Genomic DNA, 12,254 nt, shown 5'->3' on the forward strand with positions numbered 1-12,254 from the left:
GGCTAAGTAAGAGAGGAATAACTTTCTATCCTGTTTTGATTCTTCATAACAGCAACCCACCTGTATCTCAATCAATGAATCATCTCAGCTCCAACCACACTTCTTGTTTGCCCCATATTTTTCTGCAACTCTGGTCCTGAGACATAGCACTGGATAAGAATCTCCCTCCCCCACCTCACTTCCCAGAACCCTGTCCCACAGCCCCCTTGGCCTGGGGACCCACTTCACATCCGAAGACAATAAGATCCCTGAATATGAGCCCTGAGTGAGCAAGGGCAAATCCCTCAATATTTCCTTCCCTCCCTCCCTTCCTTCCTCTTTCTTTCCCTGCTTCTCTCTCTCTCTCTTTTTTTTTTTTTTTTTTTGAGATGGAGTTTTGCTCTTGTTGCCCAGGCTGGAGCGCAATGCGCGATCTCGGCTCACTGCAACTTCTGCCTCCCAGGTTCAAGCGATTCTCCTGCCTCAGCCTCCCAAGTAGCTGGGATTACAGGCATGTACCACCACGTTCAGCTACTTTTGTATTTTTAGTAGAGACAGGGTTTCTCCATATTGGTCAGGCTGATCTCAAACTACTGACCTCAGGTGATCTGCCTGCTTCGGCCTCCCAAAGTGCTGGTGTGATTACAGGTGTGAGCCACCGTGCGCACTCTCGCCCTCCCTCCCTCCCTCCCTCCCTCCCTCCCTCCCTCCCTTTCCTTCCTTCCTTCCTTCCTTCCTTCCTTCCTTCCTTCCTTCCTTCCTTCCTTCCTTCCTTCCTTCCTTCCTTCCTTCCTTCCTTCCTTTCCTTTCCTTTCCTTCCTTCTCTCTCTCTCTTTCTCTTTCTTTCTCTCTCTCTCTCTCTCGCTCTTTTTCAATACATGGTTTCACTCTGTTGCTCAGACTGGACTGCAGTGGCACCATCATGGCTCACTGCCGCCTCCAACACCTGGGTTCAAGATCAGCCTCTGGGCAGCTAGGACTATAGGCATAAGCCACCATGCTTTGATAATTTTTAAATTTTTGTACAGACAGAGTCTTGGTATGTTGCCCAGACTGGTCTTGAACTCCTGGCCTCAAGCAGTCCTCCCTCCTTGGCCCCCCAAAGGCTGGGAGGCTGAGGTGGGCAGATCATTGGAGGTCAGGAGTTCGAGACCAGCCTGGCCAACATGGTGAAACCCCATCTCTACTAAAAATACAAAAATTGGCTGGGCGTGGTGGCTCACACCCGTAATCCCAGCACCTTGGGAGGCCGAGGCGGGTAGATCACGAGATCAGGAGATTGAAACTATCCTGGCCAACATGGTGAAACCCCGTTTCTACTAAAAATACAAAAATTAGCCAGGCGTGATGGCAGGTGCCTGTAGTCCCAGCTACTCAGGAGGCTGAGGCAGGAGAGTGGCTTGAACCCAGGAGGCGGAGGTTGCAGTGAGCCGAGATCATGCCACTACACTCCAGCCTAAGTGACAGAGTGAGACTCTGAATCAAAAAAAAAAAAAACCAAAAAACAAAAAAATGTGTAGAGATGAGGTCTTGCTATGATGCTCAGGCTGGTCTCGAACTCCTAGGCTCAGGTGATCCTCCCACCTCAGCCTCCTAAAGTGCTGTGATTTCAGGCATGAGCCACTGCTCCCGGACTTTAGTTTTTTTTTTTTTTTTGAGACAGAATATCCTTCTGTCACCCAGGCTGGGGTGCAATGGCACGATCTCGGCTCACTGCAACTTCCACCTCCCAGGTTCAAGTGATTCTACTGCCTCAGCCTCCTGAGTAACTGGGATTACAGGCGTGCACCACCATGCTTGGCTAATTTTTGGTATTTTTAGTGAGACGGGGTTTCACCATGTTGGTCAGGCCAGTCTCAAACTCCTGACCTTGTGATCCGCCTGCCTCAGCCTCCCAAAGTGTTGAGATTACAGGCATGAGCCACTGCGCCTGGCCCTGGCCTTTAATATTTTAAATCTCAGTTTTCTCCATCTTTTAGATGGCATCCATAAGTAGCATTCCCGTCTATGAACAGGACATAATCAACAAAAACAGGCGCTGGGGAGGGCCGTGTTTCATGGGCAGTATCGCAAAAAAGCAGAAGAAATTGTTTTCCACTACGTAGGAGCCCACAGAAAAATGTATGCACTAAAATATATGCAAGCAAAAACAAACGAACCAAAAGCCACATTCACAGCGTAGACCCCTGTAAGAGCAGGACTACTCCCTGCCCCAGATACATATACCAAACACTAATACACACCAAAGATGCTCTCCCGGGCTCATGCATGTGCAGGCACAGGCAGGCACACACGTGCCCGAACAAAAACACAGAAAGAGCGAGGATGGAAACACACCCAAGCTGTGGCTGCCGTGAGCGTCTATTTATTGGTGCTGCTGCCCTAGAGGAGCCCCAGCTTCTTCTGTAGCTTTCTTTTCTGGGGGTATCTTCCTGGCTCTGCCTCTCCATTCCCTTCCTCTCACTCCCCATCTTGCACTTTTGCTGGGGTTGGAGGTGCTTTCCTGGTAGCCCCTCAGAGACTCAGTCAGCGGGGATAAGTCCCAGGGGTGGGGGGTGTGGCAAGCTGGCCTGGATCCTGTCTTGGTTCTTCCTTCCTCCGCAGTCCTGTCTCCATTGCTGGGTGTAGTGTCCATGGTCCGGCCTCATCTAGGGGGCGAGGAAAAGCAGGTGATGAAAGGGACAGAGATCTGGGTTCTAATTCTGCCTCTCCCACTTACTTGATTTGTGACTACAGGGAAGGACCCACCCTCTCCAGCCTCAGTTTCTGTCTCTGTAAGTCAAATTTCCCTCCAATTGGAAAGGTTCTGTGTTCCCCTTTGCTCTGGCCGCTAGAAAACAGCCAAACGTGTGTCTCATTTTATTCTGCATTGAGATAACAGTTGTCTGATCCCTCCTCCCCACCCAACCGCGCACCTTCCGGCTGTCCTTCATGGCAGAGGCGCCACCTTGAGCTCTCTGGGCCCCCCGACTCCTTACCTCCAGCTCTGTCTCAGCGTCGTGCCCCTCGCTTCTTCCTCTCTGAATTCTGCAGCTTGGTCACCAGTTTCCTCTCGTGCCCGCCAGGGCTGGGGCGGTTGGTGTTGGCAGCAGCTTCTCTCTTGGTGCGACCTTTCCGGCCTCCACCTCCTGTAACCAAGGCAGGAGTCAGAGGTGAAGTGGGCAAAGGCACGATGAGACGCCCTGTCAGAGGAGAGGCAGGGGGTTGGAGTTGCGGTGATGGGAAGAGCAGGGGGAAGTCTGCTGCTTCCCCTCTGTGGAATGTGGGACCTCAGATGTGTGTGAGGTCCCAGGCTGAGTAACACAGCACTCTTGGGATAAGGGACTAGACAGGGGTGACGTGAGGGTCCAAGGAACAGTTGGCTAGAAAACGGTGAGTGGGCTGGGCAGGGTGGCTCACTCCTGTAATCTCAGTGCTTTAGGAGGCCAAGACAGGAGAACTGCTTGAGCCCAGGAATTTGACATCAGCCTGGGCAACATAGTGAGACCCCACCTCACCACTACAGGTGGTGCACACCTGAAGTTCCAGCTACTCGGGAGACTGAAGCAGGAGGATCACTCGAGCCCAGGAGTTTGGGGCTGCGGTGAGTTGTGATCACACAGCTGCACTCCAGCCTGGGTGACAGAGTGACTCTCTCAAAAAAAAAAAAAAAAAAGAAAGAAAGAAAGAAACGAAGAGGAAAGGAAAGGAGAGGAGAGGAAAGGAGAGGGTGGGAAGTCTATGGAGGGGTCCTGATTTCGGGAGAGGAGGAAGGACCGTGGAGATGGCCGAGTGGGCCTTACCCAGGTAGGAATGGGCCAGGCTGTAGAGGTCAGATTCATCCAGGCTGGGGTCCTCATCCTCTGGGCCTGGGGGCTGCTGGGGGGCACTGGTTGCTGGTGGGAAGGTGGCCATCGTGCCTGGCTTGTCCTCCCTGCCTGTCTTCTTCTCTTAACGCTTTGTCTTTCTCTGCTTTCCTGGCCCCGTGCCTCTCCACTCCCAGTCCACTCCCTCAGCTTATAAGGCTGTGTCTCCTCCTCAGACCACAGTCTGGCTCCAGCCCATCAGGCCCTGTCTGATGCAATCTGGCCCCTTCTCAAAATCCAGCCCAGTAAACACAGTCATGAGACGGGAAGAGTTGGTCCCTGAGTCCGGCCCCACTCACCTCCTGCCTCCCAGGCTCGCCCAGCTGGATATTTTCCACAGAGGAGGTCCCGCTTCTCGGCAGAAAGCAGGGAAGAGGCAGGATCTGAGCTTAAACACTCCTTGGGATCATGGCCTCACCTGATCGAGGGCTTCACCTGGGCCTGGGGTGATGGCCACACAGCTAACCCCAGCACGCCAATTCTCGCTGAGATGCAGGATGTGAGGAAGGAGGGGGAGGGGATATCAGCACACTTGTGCCAGGGACAAGTCAGCGGCTTCCACCCAGTCACACTCAACATCTTGTTTTTTTCTTTTTTTTTTTTTGAGATGGAGTCTCTGTCGCCTGTCTGGAGTGCAGTGGTATGATCTCGGCTCACTGCAATCTCCTCCTCCTGGGTTTAAGCAATTCTCCTGGCTCAGCCTCCCCAGTAGCTGGGATTATAGGCACCTGCCACCACGCCTGGCTAATTTTTGTATTTTTAGTAGAGATGGGGTTTCACCATGTTGGCCAGGCTGGTCTCGAACTCCTGATCTCAAGTGATCTGCCTGCCTCAGCCTCCCAAAGTGCTGGGATTATGGGCATTAGCCACACCCTTTTTTTTTTTCTATGAGAAACATCTTGGAAAACCCCTTCATATCCTGAAACAGGGTCCCCAGTAATGTAATCTCCCTCACCTAGGAGGAGGGCGGTAGAGGGTTGGAGAGTTCAGGGTCTGGAGCCAGATGCCCTCGGTTCAATCCCCTGACCCACCACTTTCCGTGTGACCTTAGGTGGGTCCCTTTACCTCTCTGCGCCTTGGTTTCCAATTCTGTAAAACAAGGATGATAATAATTGTATCTTCTTCCTAGAGTTGGGGAGAGGATCAAATGAGATAATGTTTGCAAGAAACTTGCCACAGTGCCTGGTGACAGAGAAAGACCCTGTCTCAAAAACAAATTATTATAAAATATTATGTATTTCAAAATATGTATTTCAAAATATGGATTATACTGAGGCAGAAGACATAATGAGGTCAAGCGCAGTGGCTCACGCCTGTAGTCCCAGCACTTTGGGAGATCCACAAGGCAGGTGGATCACCTGAAGTTAGGGGTTCAAGACCAGCCTGGCCAACATGGCGAAATCGCATCTCTACTAAAAATAAAAAAATTAGCCGGGTGTGGTGGCAAGTGCCGGTAGTCCCAGCTACTCAGGAGGCTGAGGCAGGAGAATCGCTTGAACCTGGGAGGCAGAGGTTGCAGTGAGCCAAGATCGAGCTGCTATACTCCAGCCTCAGCAACAGAAAGAGACTGTGTCTGAAAACAAAAACAAAAACACAAAAAGCTGAACTTCTGCTTGTGTTTCTCCCTTGCCTGAGCTGGAATTGAATTTAGCCTTTGTTTTCCCAGATTTAGATGATGTATGAGTTGCTTAACATCCAGGAAATGAAAGTGAAGACAGGATACTTTAATGAAAACAAGGTTGGAGCAATAATAACAGACCAGGTGATCAGAGAAAGAGGAAAATAATATTAAATTAAGCAAAGATCGGCCTAGTGCGGTCGCTCATGCCTGTAATTCCAGGGCTCTGGGAGGGTAAGCTGGGAAGATTGCTCGAAACTGGGAGTTCAAGGCCAGCTTGGGCAATAGAGCAAGACTCCGTCTTTTTTTGTTTGTTTGTTTGGTTGGTTTTTCTTTTTTCTTTTTTTTTTTTTGAGACGGAGTCACGCTCTGTCGCCAGGCTGGAGCACAGTGGTGTGATCTCGGCTCACTGCAACCTCCACCTCCAGGGGTTCAAGTGATTCTCCTGCCTCCACCTCCCAAGTAGCTGGAATTACAGGCATGTGCCACCACGCCTGGCTAATTTTTATATTTTCAGTAGAGACGGGGTTTCACCATGTTGCCCAGGCTGGTCTCGAACTCCTGACCTCAGGTGATCCGCCCGCCTTGGCCTCCCAAAGTGCTGGAATTACAGGCGTGAGCCACCCGGCCAGTATCTTTTTTATTGTTTACTTCTCCATTATTTGTCCCCACTGGTTTAGTTTAGTTAATGGTTAAAGGAGTAAGCTCTGGAACAGGGCTTCCCGGGTCTAAAGCTTGGTTCTACCCCCTAGTTAGCTGTGTGCCCTTAGACAAGCCTAGCCTCCACGTTTGTTTACTCATCTAGACAATGGAGTTAATGGCACCTAGGCTGGGTAAGGTGAGGCACACCTGCAAACCCACTGTTTGAGAGGGTGAGGTGGAAGGATCACTTGAGGCCAGGAGTTCGAGGCTGCAGTGAGCTATGATCGTGCCACTGCACTCCAAAAAGAAAAAGAAAAGAAGGCCAGGGTCGGGCACGGTGGCTCACACCTGTAATCCCAGCACTTTGGGAGGCTGAGGTGGGTGGATCATGAGATCAGGAGTTTGAGAGCAGCCTAGCCAAGATGGTGAAACTCTGTCTCTACTAAAAGTACAAAAATTAGCTAGGCGTGGTGGCGGGCGCCTGTAATCCCAGCTACTCAGGAGGCTGAGGCAGGAGAATCGCTTGAACCCAGGAGGCAGAGGTAGCGGTGAGCCGACATCGCGCCACTGCACTCCAGCCTGAATGACAGAGTGAGACTTGGTCTCAAAAAAAAAAAAGAAAAGGCTTAATGCAGTGCCTAGAAGATAATCAGTGTGCAATAAATGCTTGCTATTTTAATTATCATTATTCTTGGGGCAAATCTTGCCTGACATATTGTATTCTCAATGCCTGGCACTCAGTCTCAGCTCAGTAAATGTCTAGTTGAATACACAAGGCTCTGCTAAGATCAGTGTTGCTTGTTCAGCTTGCACCTGCTCTGCAATGCAGGAACTGAGAGACCAATTCTAGCCTCAGAGGGGACCACAGAAACACTGTGATTGTCCCAGATGGAGCCAGGGAAGGAGGTCTCCCTGGCCTTGATCTTGCAGGTGCTGGAAGAAGGAAGCCTACAAGAGAGAAGGAGGCGGGGCATGGTGGCTCATGCCTGTAATCCCAACACTTTGGGAGGCCGACGAGGTTGGGTGGGTCTCCTGAGGTCAGGAGTTCGAGACCAGCCTGGCCAACATGGTGAAATCCCATCTCTACTAAAAATACAAAAATTAGCCGGGCATGGTGGTGGGCGCCTGTAGTCCCAGCTGCTGGGGAGGCTGAGGCCGGAGAATGGTGTGAACCTGAACCTGGGAGGTGGAGCTTGCAGTGAGTCGAGATCGCACCACTGCACTCCAGCCTGGGCGACAGAGTGAGACTCCGTCTCAGAGAGAGAGAGAGAGAGAGAGAGAGAGAAGGGACTGCTGGAACCCATCTGGCATGGACCTGCAGGGCTCTAGACATGGCTCCATGGGAAAAATAGAGGTGTGTTTTTTGTTACAGGACCAATAGATTTGTATGCCCACTGCCCTGTCACAGACCTGTTACACTGGACAGCAGGGATGCTGTAGAGAGAGTTTCATGATCACAGGGCACTGTGCGAGGGGATGGGAGGAGACTCGCAAATGCATCTCCCCAGGGAATTCTGGGATGGGGCTTTTTTTTTTTTTTTTTTGAGACGGAGTCTCGCTCTGTCCCCCAGGCTGGAGTGCAGTGGCCGGATCTCAGCTCACTGCAAGCTCCGCCTCCCGGGTTCACGCCATTCTCCTGCCTCAGCCTCCTGAGTAGCTGGGACTACAGGCGCCCGCCACCTCGCCCGGCTAGTTTTTCGTATTTTTTAGTACAGACGGGATTTCACCGTGTTAGCCAGGATGGTCTCGATCTCTTGACCTCGTGATCCGCCCGTCTCGGCCTCCCAAAGTGCTGGGATTACAGGCTTGTGCCACCACGCCCGGCCAGGATGGGGCTTTTAAGGGGATTATGGAGAGTGAGGGGCTTGAAAATTGGGGTCACTGGTAATAGCAAGGGAGATGAAATCATCACGATGTGAAAAAGACATTTTTGGGGAGTCAGCTCCCGGTGGGGTCCTTCAGGTTGGCGGAATCAGTCGCTTCACTGGCACACAGGACCTAAAGGAATTTCTCAAAAGGAACATTTAATGTTTCATAATGTTCAAGTTGCTATCTATAGTGCAGTTAAGGGGAACTATGATCTTGTAACCAGGTCTACATGATTCTAGAACAGCAGGCACCAGACAACTAAGAGGAAGCAGATCAGGGGCAGCTGACCTCATGGTCAACGCTGGGTGTGCTGCAAGCCTGGCTTGTTTCCATTTCTCCTCTCTGTTCTCTGATTAATTTCATGAGGTTTACAGGGACGGTCTCATTTTCCCATTCTCAAGCCTCCAGGTACATGTAAAATCTGCCACGAGGAAGTTGATTTTCTTCCTGCTTAGGGTGATACCTTCGTGACGCTGCTAGGCACACCCATGACAACGCAGCGCCATCATCCTGGAGTAAACGCAGAGCTCCCAAGAGGGCGCCTAACCTCTCTGGTGATAGGGAGATGAAGGTACACTTCCTGGAGGAGGTGAAACTTGTTTTCTAATTCCTTTATTTTAAAATTTTTTATTTATTTATTTTTTTAATTTTAATTTTCTTTTCTTTTTTTTTGAGATGGAGTCTTGCTCTGTCACCCAGGCTGGAGTGCAGTGGCACGATCTTGGCTCACTGCAACCTCTGTATCCCGGGTTCAAGTGATTCTCCTGTCTCAGCCTCCTGAGTAGCTGGGATCACAGGCATGCACCACTATACCCAGCTAATTTTTGTATTTTTAGTAGAGACAGGGTTTCATCATGTTGGCCAGACTGATTTCGAACTCCTGACCTCAAGTCATCCACCCGCCTTGGCTTCCCAAAGTGCTAGGATTATAGGTGTGAACCATCGCGCCCGGCCTGTTTATTTATTTTTGAGACAGGTTCTCACTCTGTCGTCCAGGCTGAATACAGTGAAGCAATCTAGCTCACTGCAGCCTCAACCCCTAGGGCTCAAGGGATCCTCCCACCTCAGCCTCCCAAGTAGCTGGGACTTTAGGCATGCACCGCCATGCCCAACTAATTTTATTTTTTGTAGAGATGAGGTCTCCCTGTGTTGCCGAGACTGGTCTTGAACTCCTGGGCTAAAGTGATCCTCTTACTTCAGGCTCCCAAATTGCTGGGATTACAGGCATGAGCCACCACGCCAGGCCTGGAGGCAAAGTTTGAACAAGAATGGCTGTTTGTGGGCCAGATGCAAAGGCTCAGCACTTTGGGAGCCTGAGGCAGGAGGATTGCTTGAGCCCAGGAATTCAAGACCAGCCTGGGCAACATAGCAAGATCTCATCTTTACCAAAAAAAAAAAAATCCAAAAATTAGCCAGGCGGGGTGGTGCATGCCTGTAGCTCCAAGTACTCAGGAGGCTGAGGCAGAAAGATGACTTGAGCCTGGGAGGTTGAAGCTATAGTGAGCCGTGATCACACCACCACACTCCAGCCTGGGCAACAGAGCGAGACTTCCTCTCTGTTGGATAGCCTGAGGGATGTACAAAGTCACTAGCTCAAAGAAACAGAAGCTTCCCAGGCTAAAGGCAGGATATGTAATTAAGGCAGATTGGACATTGCTGTGTTCCAAAAGGACACAAGAAATCTAAATGAGGTTAAACAAAATATATCCATATGATCTCACAACCCCATTCCAGATAAAAATGTCAAATCTCACAGCTGCATTTGGAAGTTTTCTTGGCTGTGTGATATCATCGTTTTAAATGTAATGGATGCTGTCTTATTTATTTTATTTTATTTTATTTTATTTTATTTTATTTTATTTTATTTTTTGAGACACAGTTTCGCTCTTATTGCCCAGGCTGGTGTGCAATGGTGCAATCTCAGCTCGCTGCAACCTCCACTTCCTGGGTTCAAGCGATTCTCTTGCCTCAGTCTCCCTAGTAGCTGGGATTATAGGCAGATGCCATGATGCCTAGCTAATTTTTGTATTTTTAGTAGAGACGGGGTTTCACCATGTTGGTCAGGCTGGTTTCGAACTCCTAACTTCAGGTGATCCGCCCACCTCAGCCTCCCAAAGTGCTGGGATTGCGGGCATGAGCCACCACTCCTGGCTGGATGCTGTCTTGAATGGGTGGTTTGGCAACATTGATAAGATTTTGAAATGCTCATATCCCCCTGATATTGCAGTTCCACTTTCAGGAGTCTCTCCTACAAAAATCCTCCTAGCGGTGAGTAAAGAGGCAGGTACAAGGAAGTTCACTTCTTTGTAGTAGTGAAAAACAGGAAACCCAGCCTGGGCAACATAGCGAGACCCCATCTCTAAAAAAAAAAAAAAAAAAGGCCTGGCTTGGTGGTGTGTACCTGTAATCCCAGCTACTCAGGAGGATGAGGCAGGAGGATCGCTTGAGCCATGATGGTGCCATTGCACTCCAGCCTTGGCGACAGAGCAAGACGCTGTCTCTAAAAAAACAAAAAATGGGAAACAACCTAAATGTCCATCAGTAGGTGACTGATCAGTTTCCTTCTGTGAAACACTAGCCATTCAATACTCTTTAGAGAGAGTCTGTGTCTCTATCTCTGATGAGGAAGGCGTCCATAATACATTGTTAATGAAAAACACAGGTTGCAGAACATCATGTACACTATAAATCATATTTTTGCATTAAATATATAGATAACTATGAGTAATACACAGTTTTCACCATAACAGAGGTGTGACACTTTTCTCCTGACAACTAAAATAGACAGATAGCCAGATATAACACAGTAGTAGAAAAATCTAGAATAAGGCCAGATGCGGTGGCTCATGCCTGTAATGCCAGCACTTTGGGAGGCCAAGGCATGTGGATCACCTGAGGTCAACAGTTCGAGATCAGCTCGACTAACATGGTGAAACCCCATCTCTACTAAAAATACAAAATTAGCCGGGCTTGGTGGCACATGGCTGTAATCCTAGCTACTTGGGAGGCTGAGGCTGGAGAATTGCTCGAGTCCTGGAGGTGGAGGTTACAGTGAGCTGAAATTGCACAACTGCACTCCAGCCTGGGCAACAAGAGTGAAACTCCGTCTGAAAAAAAGAAAAGAAGAAGAAGGAGGAAAGGAAAGGAGAGGAAAGGAGAGGAAAGGAGAGGAAAGAAGGAAAAGAGGAAAGGAGGAAAGGGAGAAAGGAAGAAAGGAAAAGGAAGGAAGGAAGGAGAGAGAAGGAAAGAAAGAGAAAGGAAGGAAGGAAGGAAAAAGGAAGGAAAGGAAGAAAGAGAGAGAATGGAAAAATCTAGAATAATAAATTATATTACTGATATCTTCTGAGAGATCAGCAAACCCAACCCCATTTAACAGAAGAGGAAAATAAAGACCAGAGAGGCATGCATTCTCTAGTCTACAAATGTTTAGGGTACTAACGATGTGCCAGGCACTTGCTTGGTGCTGAGGCTATAAAACTAAACATGGGGCCGGGCGCGGTGGCTCATGCCTGTAATCCCAGCACTCTGAGAGGCCGAGGCGGGTGGATCACCTGAGGTCAGGAGTTCGAGACCAGGGTGGCCAACATGATGAAACCCGGTCTCTACTAAAAATACAAAAAATTAGCCAGCGTGGTAGCAGGCACCTGTAATCCCAGCTACTTAGGAGGCTGAGGCAGAAGAATCACTTGAACTTGGGAGGCAGAGGTTGCAGTAAGCCGAGATGGCGCCATCACACTCCAGCCTGGGCAACAAGAGTGAAACTCCATCTCAAAAAATAAAAATAATAAATATAAACTTGGGCCAGGCGCAGTGGCTCTTTCCTGTAATCCCAGCATTTGGGAGGTCGAGGTGGGAGGACCGCTTGAGGCCAGGAGTTTCAGATCAGCCTAGGCAACAAAGCAAGACCTCGTCTCAACAAAAAATGAAAAATAATTTTTTTTTTTTTTTGAGATGGAGTCTCACTCTCACCCAGGCTGGACAGCAGTGGCAGGATCTCAGCTCACTGCAACCTCTGCCTCCTGGGTTCAAGCAGTTCGCTGACCTCAGCCTCCCAAGTAGCTGGGATTACAGGTGCCCGCCATGGTGCCCGGCTAATTTCTGTATTTTTAGTAGAGACGAGGTTTCACCATATTGGTCTGGCTGGTCTCGAACTCCTAACCTCAGGTGATCCACCTGCCTCAGCCTCCCAAAGTGCTGGGATTACAGCTGTGAGCCACTGTGCCCGGCCAAAAAATAAATTATTAATAGCTGGGTGCAGTGGTACACTCCTACAGTCCCAGCTACTCGGGAGGCTAAGTTGG

At 49.6% G+C, this 12,254-nt stretch overlaps 1 protein-coding gene across 2 annotated transcripts; it reads right to left on the bottom strand.

Moving 5' to 3' along the window:
* Nucleotides 1-2,301: 2,301 nt before the first annotated feature.
* LOC105482873 (nuclear protein 1, transcriptional regulator) lies at nucleotides 2,302-10,453 on the bottom strand. Of its 2 annotated transcripts, XM_011743291.3 has the most exons (5): nucleotides 10,355-10,453; nucleotides 4,890-4,949; nucleotides 3,762-4,309; nucleotides 2,958-3,161; nucleotides 2,302-2,627 (listed from the first exon to the last, which is right to left on the bottom strand). In XM_011743291.3, exons 3-4 carry the CDS (start codon nucleotides 3,871-3,873, stop codon nucleotides 2,971-2,973), a joined length of 303 nt encoding a protein of 100 aa, XP_011741593.1. In that variant the 5' UTR covers nucleotides 3,874-4,309; nucleotides 4,890-4,949; nucleotides 10,355-10,453; the 3' UTR covers nucleotides 2,302-2,627; nucleotides 2,958-2,970. The 2 variants fall into 2 exon arrangements, with proteins under 2 accessions (XP_011741593.1, XP_011741594.1); XM_011743292.3 differs by lacking the exon at nucleotides 10,355-10,453 and having other exon boundaries at nucleotides 2,958-3,107; nucleotides 4,890-4,930.
* Between the last annotated feature and the right edge of the window lie 1,801 nt (nucleotides 10,454-12,254).

This window comes from Macaca nemestrina, chromosome 18, assembly GCF_043159975.1.
Source record: "Macaca nemestrina isolate mMacNem1 chromosome 18, mMacNem.hap1, whole genome shotgun sequence".
In the NCBI taxonomy this organism is placed as follows: Eukaryota; Metazoa; Chordata; class Mammalia; order Primates; family Cercopithecidae; genus Macaca; species Macaca nemestrina.